Consider the following 17,092-nt stretch of genomic DNA (forward strand, 5'->3'; position numbering starts at 1 on the left):
GTCATAAAACATATTAAGTATACTTTTGTAATAGTTTAACATTCATTACGTTTAGCCTTTAGCTTTAATTGCACACTCCTATGAATTTGGTGTTTTTAATATGTTCTTGTGGCATTTTTCTGATGATGGAGGACATTTAGGAAGAAAATTCAACATATAAGTGCATTTCTGAGTATTTCTTGATTCTAACTGTTGTAGATTCTAATAGTAGACAAAAATGCTGTTGGAAAAAGCGCTTATTTGCTACAAAGAAAATAAGCGCAGGTCACAAGCTCGCTGCTGCTCGACTCTGATGCATCAACATGTAGACGAGCAGATCTTTGTCTTCCTTATCAAGATCATTGGTTTACAGCTGCATAGCACAAATACTCCAGGACGACACAGGTTTATGATTTTGCCATAATCATAATAAAGACCACTGAGAACACTTTCAACCCTTGTGCTATCCTAGGCACTTTAACATTGGGAGTTGGGTCATCTAGACCCACTAGACAGTGCGCTGAACCTTTTTTCTTCAATGATTTGTGATCTTCACTGGTGTCCATGGATGACATGAAATCCTCTCCACCTTTATCCACCTTTGTCAAGGTGGGGAGAACACGTCAATGCAAGGGTGGGGTCATTGGATTACACAAGTGTTATAATAGATGAAAAATGAATGAAGTGGGTGTCAAATTAAGTTTTTCACTTTAAATTTAGTCTTTGTTCGTATAAATTAAAAATTAAACTTTTTTCCATCTTTCTAAGGAATAAAAGCTATAAGTTGGAGTATAAAATGGACTTCTCAGACAGCTGATGTTTAGTAACCTTTACCTTTTCTTTAAAAATATCTTGTAAAGTGTGAGCATGCCAGTCTTTATACCTTTCAAAACATCTTCACTCTAACATCAACTCAACATAAGGGTCTAAGAAATTTCTGAGAACAACCTCAAATGGATTTGTACTTGCTGTTAGATTTTAAAGACTGTAAAACGTTTTAAATGTTTGATATTTGAAATGTAGAGTTCCTGGGAACCGTTTACTCACTTCAGCTGCAACCAAACCTATAAAAAAAACAAAAAAAAAACACACGCACTAATACTCAGAAAACCCCTAGCCACAATGCATCTGCACAATGCAGCTTTCACTCACGCACTCAAGTGGTAATTGAGATAAAAAGTGGCCCTTCCCCTTTTAACCCTTTTTCCACTGGTGAGTTTTTTCATGCTGGTTTGAGGTTTGCTGTTAGCTTGTCATGAAACTTTCTGTTTTTTTAAACACATAGGGGTTACAGCACAATAAAAGGTTGTGAGATCAGCAGGCAGAGCCATCACTGACACCCCATCAGACAAGCAAGCAGCTCAAAGAATCAACCTTGACACAGATGATGATGATGATGATGAAAGCTTCTGTCGCCTTGGTGACCTTCTTCCTACTCCTCTCACCTGTCACCATCCTGGCATCTCAGAGTGAGTCTAACTTCATTCACATTTCTCCCAGAACATCCGGATAGGAAATTCTGATGAGTTTGGCTGCAACCTTCCAGATTCCTACCAGCCAGATGTGTGCTGCTTTAAGTTCTTCCCGAAGAAGTTGCATGCAAATGTGGTGGAGAGCATCAAACACACCAGCACACACTGTGCCAAGAAAGCTGTTCTGTAAGTATTTATTCTGTCCCTTCCTTCTTCAAGAATTCATCAAATTCTCTTTATTACAATGTTATAATTCATGATAAAATACATTCCAAAACACAAAAAGTGATGGAATTTAAAAAAGTAAAAAATAAAACTCTTTTTACCAATATTCTTAAGTATATTATACAAAGGAAGTACATTGAATGAAATTGATCATCATTTTCTTTTATTCTATCAGTTTGACGCTGAAAAATAAGCAAGAGTACTGTGCTGACCCGTCCATGGAGTGGGTGAAGAAACTCATTAAGAACTTCTTATAAGGCGCCACTCCACTTTGATCCATCCTTCCTTAATGACTGGGGTTATAAGCTTTTAAGGATAAGCAGATAAGCAACAGCTTGACATTTTAAGGGCTGCTTTTATTTTACAGCTAAAGACAACGTTCATCAAATGTTGCCTGTGTTACAAAATATTCTCTGCTGCTTAGACACAGTCTACTTCATCATGAATTTGCCAAGGCATAAAAGTTCATTAAACTTGCAAATATACAAAAATAAAAATGATGTATTTTCCTGTTAGTTGATTCTTGGTGATGTTTTCTGGTCTGGTCTTCATTTTGAACAACAAAAAAATCAAAGCTGCATACTGCTACTTAACCTTCAATCTTTCTCTTTTTCTGAAGTCTACATATTATTTCCCATTCTTTTGCCTCTGTCCCAAAAAAAAACATTTGTAAAATTAGAAAAGTATTTAGTAAAATTTGAGATAAATCAATGATTGTACAAGTTTGCAAATTAATTCTTCTTATTAAATACTTTTTCATCATAGTTTGGATTCCGACCGGTACTTTTTTAGATTAGGCCGATTCTTTTCTCCTCTTCCTCAGCCTGACATTATAATGTTCTGGTTTTTCACATTGGACTGAATCATGCCAACTAAAAAAACGGCATCCTTTTCCAAACCGGCCTGTGTGGATACCGACAATTTTGGAGACGCTGAAGGACGATATGGGAAAAACACAAATTAGCAGATAAAAAATTCTAAAATGTTTTAAAGAACTTGCTTAGTGTTATATTAGCTAAAAAGAAAAAAAAAACATTTAAAAGCTTAATTTAACTTTTGCAAAAGTTGCACATTGATAAACGTGCTTAGATAACTTCTAAATACTGAGGTGGCAAAGTGTTAAAAGTTACATTTTGAAGATTAAAAATGCAGATGGAATGAGTGAAATTTGAAAAAAAAAAAAGTAAAATGACTGATAATGGGGAAAAGGTAATAAAGGATGGGGACAAGTGGTGTAAAAACCTGGTTCTGAATCATTTACCTGATGTAGCTGTACAAAGAAAATACGATTATTTAAGAAAGAACCTGAAAGAGCCAAGGTTGAGTTATTTAGGATAACATAACACATAACTTTCCATCTACTTCTGAGAACTGCCAAAAACAAAAGTAAGCGGTAATGATGACTTCATTTGTGTTCTTCAACTGCTTATCAGACTGTTCCAGCCTCATCTTGGCCTTTTAACTCTAACAAACAAAAAAACCATTTCCCTTTACACTTTCTAATCCAAGCTTTGTAGAAGTTACAGCATGCAGGGAACTTTTACATTTTATCATTGCATTTTAAGCTATAATTACTTTAATAAACTGCCACTTAAGAAAGTTTCAGTTCCTTATTATTTTTTCAGTTTTTTTTTTTACTAAAATAAGTATCTTTTATTCTGTAAAATAATAGATTCATCATTAAAATGCATTTAGCTGGATAATGTTTAATCTTTTACTCAAGGACCTCTTGCTCAATCAGATTACATCTAACCTCTAAGTACAAACCCACATGTTTAGCTCAGAATTGGCGCGCGAATCATTGGTGAATCATTTTCGATGGGTTATTTCTTTTTGTCTAAATGTGGCATTTTGTTTTTATTTCTGTTCTCATGCTACTTTCAAACGCATTTTATTTTTATTTCACTATCATTATAAACCTAGCTATAAAGTTATATAAATAAGTAGGTAAAACCTGTTTTTTCCTGAAATGACCTGCATTGCTTTTGCAGAGCGGCAGTAGTTCATTAGAAAAATCACCTCCGAGTTGTCAGCCTTCTGCTAGCTTACTGCCCCTCACACCCCCAACCCAACATTGACAATGCAACAAAAATGATGAGCAACATTAGAGCTATCCAGACGTACAGCTTTGATCCGGGTTTCCAGCTGAGATGAGGAAAACAAAGACGTGTGTGAATCTATTTCTCTGCAAGCGGTTCCATCGGAATGGAGCAGACCAGGCCCACCGAGCGTGTTTGCTACGTTGCAAATTTTGTATAAACGTGAATTTTTCGTCACCTTTAATGTGACACTGTTAATTTTAACAAAATTATTTTAAAAAAGGTTTTAACATGGTAAATATCTCTAGATCCAGTTTGATTGTTTTTTTTAAATGTTTTTTATGACAGTTCGGTTGCTCACATGTTACTGTATAGAGTGAAAGTAAAGATACATTTACCTATCCACTTCAAACCTCTGGGATCTTTTCAAAATAAAAAGAATTAGCAATATTTGTGTCTCATTTTACTAGTAACATCATGTTTTGAGCAAGAAATGGTTATTTTGGTTTGGCAGATAATTTCTCATTTTTATAGAACTGCTACATGAACACTCTAAATTATACATCACATCACTTTATTTGATTTTGTTTTGCGGTTGTCTAATCTAACATGAGGTTATGAATTTTAGTTTAAAGGTTATTTTTTTAACTTCAGTGTCTGGACTTTTGATTTTGATCTAGTAACAGCAGATTATTCTTTGGTAATGTTACGGGGGCACCAGGATGACCCAGATGCAGGACAAGACGACACGTCATAGAGAGAACTAAAGTATTTAATAACAAAACTCATACTGCAAAATCCTCACAAGAGCTAGAATAGGACAAGCTACACTCCAACACAGAGTGCAGACACAGAGTCACCTAAATACAGCTCAAACAAATTAACCTAAAGTGCAGGCAGCTGTGTGCCACTCCATGGAGGGCCACCAGGAAGAGGGCGGAGTCCTCCAGGAGAGCCACAGCCAACCTGCACAGAGAAACACAAGAATGAGGAAGACAGAAAACAGACTGACACGGTTACAGAACCCCCCCCCCCCTTACGTCCGGCTACCAGACGGACGACACGGTTGATCCGGATGATCCCAGTGGAACCGGGAAACCAAGTTCTTGTCCAGGATGTGACGTCCAGGGACCCATTGTCGATCAGCCGGACCATAACCCTTCCAGTCCACCAGGTACTGAACACCACGGCCCACTCTCCGCGAAGCAAGGAGCTTGTTGATCGTGTATACGGGGTCACCATCAATGAGACGGGGAGGAGGAGGACCCGTAGGAGCAGAGTGGAGGGTACTCACTATCTCAGGCTTCAGTTTGCAGACATGGAACACTGGATGAACTCTCAGGGTGCGCGGTAAGTCCAACTTCACGGCCACAGGGTTGATGATCTTGCTGATGGAGAAGGGACCGATGAAGCGAGGATGCAGCTTCCTGGAGCCACCCTTGAGGGGGATGTCCATGGAGTTGAGCCAGACCCTGTCCCCCACCTTATACTCAGGAGCAGGGGTCCGTCGACGATTGGCAACAGCAGCCAGCCTCTCCTGGTTTTTCAACAGCAGTGTTCTGAAAGTCTTCCAGGTGCGTTGACACCGGCGTACGAAAGCCGCTGGACCAGTTGTGGATGCCAGCTGCTCCTGATGGGGGAAGAGGGGAGGCTGGTATCCGTAAGCCGCTTGGAAAGGTGAAAACCCAGAAGAATTAACCAAGGAGTTATGGGCATATTCGGCCCAAGTTAGTTGGTTAGACCATGCACTGGGATTCCTAGAGCACATGGCTCGAAGAGTGGTTTCCAGATCCTGGTTACAGCGCTCCACCTGGCCATTTGTCTGAGGGTGGAACCCAGAGCTCAGACTAACTGTGATCCCCAACAACTTGCAAAATTCCTTCCAGAAACCAGACACAAACTGAGGACCTCTGTCTGACACTATGTCTTCAGGTAGACCATGCAGGCGGAAGATGTGTCTGGATACCACAACAGCTAGCTCCTTAGCTGAAGGGAGTCTCTGCAGGGGAACAGCATGGACCAACTTGGAAAACCGATCCACAATAGTCAGGATGACAGTCTTACCCCTGGAGTTAGGCAGACCAGTGATGAAGTCCATTGCAATGTGTGACCAAGGTCGAGAGGGCACAGGTAGGGGCCTTAGAAGACCTGCTGGCGGTCTACATGGAACCTTCACACTGGCACATACAGGACATGAGGAAACGAAGGTTCTTATGTCGGAAGACATAGAAGGCCACCAAAATCGCTGTGCAATCATAAAAGCAGTCCGTGTAACACCTGGGTGACATGCCAGACGAGATGAGTGTCCCCATTTCAGCACCTGGGGACGAAGAGTGGAGGGGACAAAAAGACAGCCTGCAGGACATCCAGCAGGAACAGCAGAGAGATCGTTAACCGATGCCTTAACTTTACGTTCTAGACCCCAGCGTGTGGTACCCAACACTATAGAGTGTGGAACAATGGGGTCACTCACTCCATCCACCACCTCCTCCTTCTGGTACAAGCGAGAGAGTGCGTCTGGCTTATGGTTCTTACTGCCAGGTCTGTAAGATAAGGTGAACCTAAATCTGTCAAAAAACAGGGACCATCTCGCCTGCCGGGGGTTGAGTCTCTTGGCGGTACGGATGTATTCCAAGTTCTTGTGGTCAGTCCAAACTAGGAAGGGGTGTTCAGCCCCCTCCAGCAAGTGTCGCCACTCCTCGAGGGCCAATTTCACCGCCAGTAATTCTCTGTTCCCTATGTCGTAGTTTCTCTCCGCAGGAGTGAGCTTGCGGGAGAAGTACGCGCAGGGATGGATTTTGTTATCAGACGCTCTCTGTGACAACACAGCTCCCACTCCTGTGTCAGATGCATCCACCTCCACAATGAACTGTTTTGAGGCGTCTGGTTGAACCAGAATGGGAGCTGTAGAGAAACGTCTCCTAAGTTCAGAAAACGCTTTGCTGGCCTCCTCATTCCAGACAAAACGTACCTTTTCAGAAGACAGCCTATGGAGAGGTGCAGCCACGCCACTAAAGCCCCGGATAAAACGCCTGTAGAAATTGGCGAAACCCAGAAAGCGTTGTAGTTGCTTTCTGCCAGTAGGAACAGGCCACTCCAAAACTGCCTGAACCTTTGAATCATCCATTCGAATGGCGCCTGGAGTAACCACATGCCCAAGAAACTTAGTCTGAGTGGTATGGAACTCACATTTCTCAGCCTTACAAAATAGCTGGTTCTCCAAAAGGCGTTGTAAGACGGCTCTGACGTGCTGCACATGGGAAACAGGGTCTGGAGAAAAGATCAAAATGTCGTCTAGATAAACAAAACAAACTTATTGATCATATCTTTAAGCACGTCATTGATTAGACACTGAAAAATTGCAGGAGCGTTTGTTAACCCAAAAGGCATTACTAGGTACTCAAAGTGTCCAGTAGGGGTATTGAAGGCTGTCTTCCACTCGTCTCCCTCTCGAATGCGCACCAAATGATATGCACTACGGAGGTCCAGCTTAGAAAAAATGTTAGCACCCCTCAGTAAATCAAAAGCAGTATTAATCAGTGGAAGGGGGTAGGTGTTGCGCACTGTAATACTGTTCAAACCCCTGTAGTCAATGCAGGGACGTAACCCTCCATCCCGCTTCCCAACAAAGAAGAACCCTGCCCCAGCAGGAGAAGAGGAGGGTCGAATGATGCCGGCTTGGAGACCCTCCAGTAGGTACTCCTCCATAGCGTTTTGCTCAGGTGAGGACAAAGGGTAAATATGTCCTCTAGGTGGCTGCGTCCCTGGGAGTAGGTCTATGGAACAGTCGTACGGCCGATGGGGGGGAAGAGATTTTGCACGAGCCTTGCTAAACACCTCTCCAAGATCGTGATACTCAGGAGGAACCCTGCTCAGGTCCAGAGGAAGATGCGGAGGAGGGGTAACTGAAGAACGAACAGGAGCGGCAATTAAACAGTTCATCAAACAAAAAGGACTCCAGGACAACACTCTCCCTGAGGACCAGTCAATGTGGGGAGAGTGTCTACAAAGCCAAGGAAAACCTAAGATAACAGGAGGTCTCATTGCCTCTACCACAAAAAATGACATAAGTTCAGTATGATTACCAGATACAGTTACAGTAACTGGTACTGTCTTTGCCGAGACCTTGTGAATCAAGGAGCCATTTATAGCATTTATCTGTAATGCAGGAACTATAGGCTCAACTGGAATCTCTAGTCTGTTCACAACCTCCTGAGAGATGAGGTCTCCATCAGATCCAGAATCTATAAGAGTCTCAAACTCACCCCTCTGCTGAGCATGAGTCACCAAGAGTTTGTTGGAAGGGCGAGTGGGCAACGAAAAAAGTGAAGTACGACTCACCAGCTGCCCCGCTGCTCGTGACTGAGGTCTCTTTTGGCAAAATCTGATGTAGTGACCTGGCTGCCCACAATAAATGCACAGGCCACCACTCATACGTCTCTGTCGCTCTGCAGTGGTTAGACGTCCTGATCCCTGCTGCCTGGGCTCTGGGGAGGGAGGAAAATCCTGACGTGGATTACAGGTGTTGGAATGGAGTGGAGGAACACCCACAGGAAGCGGCATCCCAAGGCTTGCGATGCTGCGTTGCTCTTGACCCCGCTCTCTCATCCTCCGATCGATGCGCACGGCCAGATCGATCAGCCCCTCCAGATCCTCCGGAACCTCCCTCGCCGCCAGCTCGTCTTTGAGTACGTTGGAGAGGCCTTGAAGAAAAACGTCAACTAGCGCGTCGTCCGACCAGCGGGTGTTGGCAGCCAGAGTCCGGAAATCCACTGCGTAATCAGAAACGCTGCGGGCTCCTTGTTGGAGACGGAGAAGCTCAGAAGCCGCAGCCCGATGAGGAGTGGTTGGATCAAACACAGTCAAAAGTTGGTTGGAAAATGCCCCAAAAGAGTGACACAGTTTAGCTCCGCGGTCCCACTCTGCCAACCCCCATCGCTTGGCTCGACCAGTCAAAAAACTCAAAGCGAAAGCCACTTTACTCCGTTCAGAGGGGAACTCACTTGGATTGAAGTCGAAATGGAGGCGACAGGGGGTAAGGAACGTCCGGCAGTCCTCAGCAGTCCCATCAAATGGCTCAGGATGGCCCAGTCGAATTTGTCTGGGTGGAACTGGGGGTGCGTGCTCCAGCCTAGAGAGACGATCTCGAAGCTGCTGCATTCCAGACAAACAGCTGCGCATGTCCTGGATAAAGGCAGAGTTCCTCTCCTCTGCTGGAGAAAAAAAGTCACTGGGTTTACTCTCTCCTTCTCTTTCGGCGTCTTGCTGTGTTCCCCCAGTCCTTCGGATGGATGATCCCCATTTTTCTGATGTGGGGTTTTCGTTTCGCCGCGTCTGCTCTCCTTTTGCGGCGATCAGCGGGCAGCTGATGGCACCCAGCGCGTTCGATTCGCCGCGGTCGCGTGCATCTGCAGGGGGTGTGCTTTCCGCGATGTTCGGGTTGTCCGTGGCCCCCGATCAGGAGCAGTCGGGGTCTTCTCGTCAGCCGAATTTCTACGGTGAGCGGCATGTGGTTCTTTTCCCGTGTTTTTCTAGGGCTACGCTCTTGCTTCCTGTTTACTTCGGTGACTTCACGCCCCTAAGGATCCTGGGAATTGTAGTTTGGCTCGTGGTCCACTTCATGATGCACTTCTGATTCCTTTTCTGCTGCGTAGTTCTGCGTCATCTGGTTAGTGTTTCAGGGGTCGTGGGGTCTTTTCTGTGGTTGTGAGGGCTAGTGGTCCTCGTCTGGACAGGTTTCTCATGCTGGCTGAATTTGTTGTGGCTTTTAGCATTTTTTTTCTGTTGCTGTTTTGTTTTTTAGGAGCTGAGTGTGAATCTTGACTATCTTTAATTCGATGCTGGCTTTATTATTATGGCAGTTCTTCTGTTTATTTTCTTCGTCGAAACTGCTGGTTAGTCAGAATGTGAATCAGTTTCTCTTGGACCCGTCTCTGCTCCATGGACATTTTCCCTATGATTGGTCTCTCTTATGCAGCGTCTATGGCTCATTTTATTCACTCGGCGATCCTCGTTCGTTGCCCCCGCACGTTCTGCATCTGGTTCTGCTCAGCCTGTTCTTCCCTGCTCTGTGTACCCCAGTGGGTCCTGCCCTGTTTTCGGAGACTAGAGTCGGCCGCATTAGAGTGTGTCGCGGCCTTGTTTTCTCGGCTGGAAAGTTAATTTGTTGTTCTCTCTCTGGTTTGGTTTGGAGGTTTGTGGGGGCTATGTGAAGGATTCTTCCGGGGCATCGTTTTCAAAGCCACCACTGAGGGTGGCCCCTTGGAAGTGTTCAGGTTGACGTGACTTGATCTGGACCTGTTAGCGCCTCGCAGTGCATCTTCCCCAACAACTTGCAAAATTCCTTCCAGAAACCAGACACAAACTGAGGACCTCTGTCTGACACTATGTCTTCAGGTAGACCATGCAGGCGGAAGATGTGTCTGGATACCACAACAGCTAGCTCCTTAGCTGAAGGGAGTCTCTGCAGGGGAACAGCATGGACCAACTTGGAAAACCGATCCACAATAGTCAGGATGACAGTCTTACCCCTGGAGTTAGGCAGACCAGTGATGAAGTCCATTGCAATGTGTGACCAAGGTCGAGAGGGCACAGGTAGGGGCCTTAGAAGACCTGCTGGCGGTCTACATGGAACCTTCACACTGGCACATACAGGACATGAGGAAACGAAGGTTCTTATGTCGGAAGACATAGAAGGCCACCAAAATCGCTGTGCAATCATAAAAGCAGTCCGTGTAACACCTGGGTGACATGCCAGACGAGATGAGTGTCCCCATTTCAGCACCTGGGGACGAAGAGTGGAGGGGACAAAAAGACAGCCTGCAGGACATCCAGCAGGAACAGCAGAGAGATCGTTAACCGATGCCTTAACTTTACGTTCTAGACCCCAGCGTGTGGTACCCAACACTATAGAGTGTGGAACAATGGGGTCACTCACTCCATCCACCACCTCCTCCTTCTGGTACAAGCGAGAGAGTGCGTCTGGCTTATGGTTCTTACTGCCAGGTCTGTAAGATAAGGTGAACCTAAATCTGTCAAAAAACAGGGACCATCTCGCCTGCCGGGGGTTGAGTCTCTTGGCGGTACGGATGTATTCCAAGTTCTTGTGGTCAGTCCAAACTAGGAAGGGGTGTTCAGCCCCCTCCAGCAAGTGTCGCCACTCCTCGAGGGCCAATTTCACCGCCAGTAATTCTCTGTTCCCTATGTCGTAGTTTCTCTCCGCAGGAGTGAGCTTGCGGGAGAAGTACGCGCAGGGATGGATTTTGTTATCAGACGCTCTCTGTGACAACACAGCTCCCACTCCTGTGTCAGATGCATCCACCTCCACAATGAACTGTTTTGAGGCGTCTGGTTGAACCAGAATGGGAGCTGTAGAGAAACGTCTCCTAAGTTCAGAAAACGCTTTGCTGGCCTCCTCATTCCAGACAAAACGTACCTTTTCAGAAGACAGCCTATGGAGAGGTGCAGCCACGCCACTAAAGCCCCGGATAAAACGCCTGTAGAAATTGGCGAAACCCAGAAAGCGTTGTAGTTGCTTTCTGCCAGTAGGAACAGGCCACTCCAAAACTGCCTGAACCTTTGAATCATCCATTCGAATGGCGCCTGGAGTAACCACATGCCCAAGAAACTTAGTCTGAGTGGTATGGAACTCACATTTCTCAGCCTTACAAAATAGCTGGTTCTCCAAAAGGCGTTGTAAGACGGCTCTGACGTGCTGCACATGGGAAACAGGGTCTGGAGAAAAGATCAAAATGTCGTCTAGATAAACAAAACAAACTTATTGATCATATCTTTAAGCACGTCATTGATTAGACACTGAAAAATTGCAGGAGCGTTTGTTAACCCAAAAGGCATTACTAGGTACTCAAAGTGTCCAGTAGGGGTATTGAAGGCTGTCTTCCACTCGTCTCCCTCTCGAATGCGCACCAAATGATATGCACTACGGAGGTCCAGCTTAGAAAAAATGTTAGCACCCCTCAGTAAATCAAAAGCAGTATTAATCAGTGGAAGGGGGTAGGTGTTGCGCACTGTAATACTGTTCAAACCCCTGTAGTCAATGCAGGGACGTAACCCTCCATCCCGCTTCCCAACAAAGAAGAACCCTGCCCCAGCAGGAGAAGAGGAGGGTCGAATGATGCCGGCTTGGAGACCCTCCAGTAGGTACTCCTCCATAGCGTTTTGCTCAGGTGAGGACAAAGGGTAAATATGTCCTCTAGGTGGCTGCGTCCCTGGGAGTAGGTCTATGGAACAGTCGTACGGCCGATGGGGGGGAAGAGATTTTGCACGAGCCTTGCTAAACACCTCTCCAAGATCGTGATACTCAGGAGGAACCCTGCTCAGGTCCAGAGGAAGATGCGGAGGAGGGGTAACTGAAGAACGAACAGGAGCGGCAATTAAACAGTTCATCAAACAAAAAGGACTCCAGGACAACACTCTCCCTGAGGACCAGTCAATGTGGGGAGAGTGTCTACAAAGCCAAGGAAAACCTAAGATAACAGGAGGTCTCATTGCCTCTACCACAAAAAATGACATAAGTTCAGTATGATTACCAGATACAGTTACAGTAACTGGTACTGTCTTTGCCGAGACCTTGTGAATCAAGGAGCCATTTATAGCATTTATCTGTAATGCAGGAACTATAGGCTCAACTGGAATCTCTAGTCTGTTCACAACCTCCTGAGAGATGAGGTCTCCATCAGATCCAGAATCTATAAGAGTCTCAAACTCACCCCTCTGCTGAGCATGAGTCACCAAGAGTTTGTTGGAAGGGCGAGTGGGCAACGAAAAAAGTGAAGTACGACTCACCAGCTGCCCCGCTGCTCGTGACTGAGGTCTCTTTTGGCAAAATCTGATGTAGTGACCTGGCTGCCCACAATAAATGCACAGGCCACCACTCATACGTCTCTGTCGCTCTGCAGTGGTTAGACGTCCTGATCCCTGCTGCCTGGGCTCTGGGGAGGGAGGAAAATCCTGACGTGGATTACAGGTGTTGGAATGGAGTGGAGGAACACCCACAGGAAGCGGCATCCCAAGGCTTGCGATGCTGCGTTGCTCTTGACCCCGCTCTCTCATCCTCCGATCGATGCGCACGGCCAGATCGATCAGCCCCTCCAGATCCTCCGGAACCTCCCTCGCCGCCAGCTCGTCTTTGAGTACGTTGGAGAGGCCTTGAAGAAAAACGTCAACTAGCGCGTCGTCCGACCAGCGGGTGTTGGCAGCCAGAGTCCGGAAATCCACTGCGTAATCAGAAACGCTGCGGGCTCCTTGTTGGAGACGGAGAAGCTCAGAAGCCGCAGCCCGATGAGGAGTGGTTGGATCAAACACAGTCAAAAGTTGGTTGGAAAATGCCCCAAAAGAGTGACACAGTTTAGCTCCGCGGTCCCACTCTGCCAACCCCCATCGCTTGGCTCGACCAGTCAAAAAACTCAAAGCGAAAGCCACTTTACTCCGTTCAGAGGGGAACTCACTTGGATTGAAGTCGAAATGGAGGCGACAGGGGGTAAGGAACGTCCGGCAGTCCTCAGCAGTCCCATCAAATGGCTCAGGATGGCCCAGTCGAATTTGTCTGGGTGGAACTGGGGGTGCGTGCTCCAGCCTAGAGAGACGATCTCGAAGCTGCTGCATTCCAGACAAACAGCTGCGCATGTCCTGGATAAAGGCAGAGTTCCTCTCCTCTGCTGGAGAAAAAAAGTCACTGGGTTTACTCTGTCCTGCTGGGTCAGACATGGTTGGAGTGTAATGTTACGGGGGCACCAGGATGACCCAGATGCAGGACAAGACGACACGTCATAGAGAGAACTAAAGTATTTAATAACAAAACTCATACTGCAAAATCCTCACAAGAGCTAGAATAGGACAAGCTACACTCCAACACAGAGTGCAGACACAGAGTCACCTAAATACAGCTCAAACAAATTAACCTAAAGTGCAGGCAGCTGTGTGCCACTCCATGGAGGGCCACCAGGAAGAGGGCGGAGTCCTCCAGGAGAGCCACAGCCAACCTGCACAGAGAAACACAAGAATGAGGAAGACAGAAAACAGACTGACACGGTTACAGGTATACGTTTATCTTTAACTACAATTTAATTTAGTGTTTTATTGTTTGGGATAAGACTATAACTTGGCAAAAACCACTTTTGCCAAACATTACCACAAATTTTCACTTAAAAAGTTTTTCAAGACTGAGCATTATGCTGGTTTTACATCATGAATTTGTGTTTTCAATCTTCAGTTACTAACTGCTGTTTCAGTTTAAATTCAGTGTCCTTCCATTGTCCTAGTGGACATTTAGATTTTTTATTCATTTTTCGCAGATTCTTGCTCCTGCTTGACAGAGACGCAGAGCAGCCAGAGAGACGACATTGAAATGATGACATTGAAAGGAGACTTGTCGTATTTCGGTCAGATACTCGCTGCAGTGTTTTACAGGTAACACCCTAGGGCGGTTCAGTCAATCAACTCACCTGCTCAGCGTCGTATTTAAGCCCAGGTGCGCAGCTGTTCATTCTCTTTCTTACCTTCAGCGCTCATTCTTCGCCAGTCTCCGTGCCCGCGGGTCTCCTTCTCTTTCGGCGTCTTGCTGTGTTCCCCCAGTCCTTCGGATGGATGATCCCCATTTTTCTGATGTGGGGTTTTCGTTTCGCCGCGTCTGCTCTCCTTTTGCGGCGATCAGCGGGCAGCTGATGGCACCCAGCGCGTTCGATTCGCCGCGGTCGCGTGCATCTGCAGGGGGTGTGCTTTCCGCGATGTTCGGGTTGTCCGTGGCCCCCGATCAGGAGCAGTCGGGGGCTTCTCGTCAGCCGAATTTCTACGGTGAGCGGCATGTGGTTCTTTTCCCGTGTTTTTCTAGGGCTACGCTCTTGCTTCCTGTTTACTTCGGTGACTTCACGCCCCTAAGGATCCTGGGAATTGTAGTTTGGCTCGTGGTCCACTTCATGATGCACTTCTGATTCCTTTTCTGCTGCGTAGTTCTGCGTCATCTGGTTAGTGTTTCAGGGGTCGTGGGGTCTTTTCTGTGGTTGTGAGGGCTAGTGGTCCTCGTCTGGACAGGTTTCTCATGCTGGCTGAATTTGTTGTGGCTTTTAGCATTTTTTTTCTGTTGCTGTTTTGTTTTTTAGGAGCTGAGTGTGAATCTTGACTATCTTTAATTCGATGCTGGCTTTATTATTATGGCAGTTCTTCTGTTTATTTTCTTCGTCGAAACTGCTGGTTAGTCAGAATGTGAATCAGTTTCTCTTGGACCCGTCTCTGCTCCATGGACATTTTCCCTATGATTGGTCTCTCTTATGCAGCGTCTATGGCTCATTTTATTCACTCGGCGATCCTCGTTCGTTGCCCCCGCACGTTCTGCATCTGGTTCTGCTCAGCCTGTTCTTCCCTGCTCTGTGTACCCCAGTGGGTCCTGCCCTGTTTTCGGAGACTAGAGTCGGCCGCATTAGAGTGTGTCGCGGCCTTGTTTTCTCGGCTGGAAAGTTAATTTGTTGTTCTCTCTCTGGTTTGGTTTGGAGGTTTGTGGGGGCTATGTGAAGGATTCTTCCGGGGCATCGTTTTCAAAGCCACCACTGAGGGTGGCCCCTTGGAAGTGTTCAGGTTGACGTGACTTGATCTGGACCTGTTAGCGCCTCGCAGTGCATCTTCTGGGCATCAGTGGCCTGGTTCCCCATGCGCCTTCAGGATTAGTATACATTTTCTTCAGCTGCCCATGCTGTCTCCACGATTTTCCTCCGAACATGATATAAGGCTGAGGATGACCGTTATTGCTGATGTTCTCCCTGTTCTGCCTCTATGCCTCTCAGTGGCGTCTCTTGGCATTCAGTTGGCGCTCAAAGTGTTTGCCGGTTTACCTTTCAGCTGTCGTGGCAGTCCTCATAATATCGACTTATCAGAAGCCCTGAACTGGACATTTGTAGGCGATGGGTCATTTTGCGAGTTGAGGATTTCTTGGTGGCCAAATTTCCTCTGTATCCCTGGTCTTTTGAATCTCTGTGGAAAAAAACTTTATTTTCAAATCTGGGTTTCCACGTTGTCTATACTGTATGGTCCTCCACCCGTTTGGATTTATTTTTTTCAATGGATCTGGGTGGTTCATTGATGCTTGTCTCTTCCCATTATGTAATCTCTAGCTTTTGTGCAGCATGTCGTTTATTCAATTTTTGGTTGAATATGATTTGTCAATGATTTGGCCACCTGACATTTGCTGTGGCTTTGGTCCTGTGGTCAGCCGTTCATCTTGTGTTTTTCTTCTGGGTAGTTCGATCCTGGGCCCCGTGTTCCTGTTCTGATTTTTCGTGTTTTGCGTTTGATCTTTCCCTCTCTATGCTTGGAGTGGTTTTGTTATGTCTGTCGTGTTTTCAGGCTCCCCCCACTGGTTCTTCTGAGTCTGCACCTTCTGGTTTGGGGGAAAAAGATTAGAATCCACAGCTCTGGTTTTTAAGGGGTCGTCCGGTTATTTTATCCTTGGAGATTATATTAAGGCTGTTTCAATAGTGAATGATAGTATTGTGTCATCGGTTGACTTGGTTAATGTTTAAATAACACCTTGAGCAATTTCTACCCTGACCATAGGAAATATATCACTTGCGCTCTCAAGCTTAGTTCAAGAGTTAAATCTTGTGTCCACAAGTCAGTCTTCTATCTGCCTTGCTTAAGCAGATGACACTCTGCTAGATGCATCCCCATTTAGAGGCTTCTTATATGCCGCCTCTAAATGCTTAAGGTTCAGACTAGCAAAAATACAATCAAAACCTATGATCCCTCAAGGCTCTCAAGGTCTCTTTTGCAGTATCCAGACAACCTTGGCTAATTAAATTTCAGTAGTCTGTACTTTGTTGTCCACCAATTTGAGAACCACTAATATCATATACAAAGCATCAAATCCAGCCGAGCTGTAATCCTTTGCTACGTGGGATGTTGACCTTCATCATCTACAAATCTCCTTGGCTACTCTTCCCATCACCTGCTCCTCGATGGCCTCCTGAAGGTGCGTCCTTCTGAAACTGTCAAAGGTTACTTTTCTTATCATTGGAGTATATAAAAATTGGTGTTAAGATTTCGTGGTTATGTTTCACTATCATTTCACTGTTGGAATTTGTAATTATGGGGGTTTCTATGGTGCGATAACTCCACAATGGGTCTTTACCTTAACTATCTACTAAATTTCCCTTTCACAGATTTGTTCTTTAAAAGCACTGTTTCATTTATCTCAAGCATATTGAAACTGTTCAGTTTCTGGGTTATTTATATATTCTTGTCAAGACTAATACTGCTTTGTTTTTATCTATGCATCGCATCCTGAGCCTGCGAACCCCTACGCCCTGATCAGCTTCTCCGTTTCCAGAAAATGATGTCACCCCTGCATTCCTTGATCTGGTGCTGCAA

General features: G+C 45.7%; 1 protein-coding gene across 1 annotated transcript; it reads left to right on the top strand.

Annotated features, from left to right (window-relative positions):
• The first annotated feature begins 567 nt into the window (after positions 1-567).
• LOC105356174 (C-C motif chemokine 13) lies at positions 568-2,191 on the top strand. The gene is made up of 3 exons (XM_011486378.3): positions 568-1,448; positions 1,526-1,637; positions 1,852-2,191. The coding sequence occupies exons 1-3, from the start codon at positions 1,364-1,366 to the stop codon at positions 1,931-1,933; spliced, it is 279 nt and encodes a 92-aa protein (XP_011484680.1). The 5' UTR covers positions 568-1,363; the 3' UTR covers positions 1,934-2,191.
• Positions 2,192-17,092: the final 14,901 nt, after the last annotated feature.

Source organism: Oryzias latipes, chromosome 24 (assembly GCF_002234675.1).
Source record: "Oryzias latipes chromosome 24, ASM223467v1".
Taxonomy (NCBI): domain Eukaryota; kingdom Metazoa; phylum Chordata; class Actinopteri; order Beloniformes; family Adrianichthyidae; genus Oryzias; species Oryzias latipes.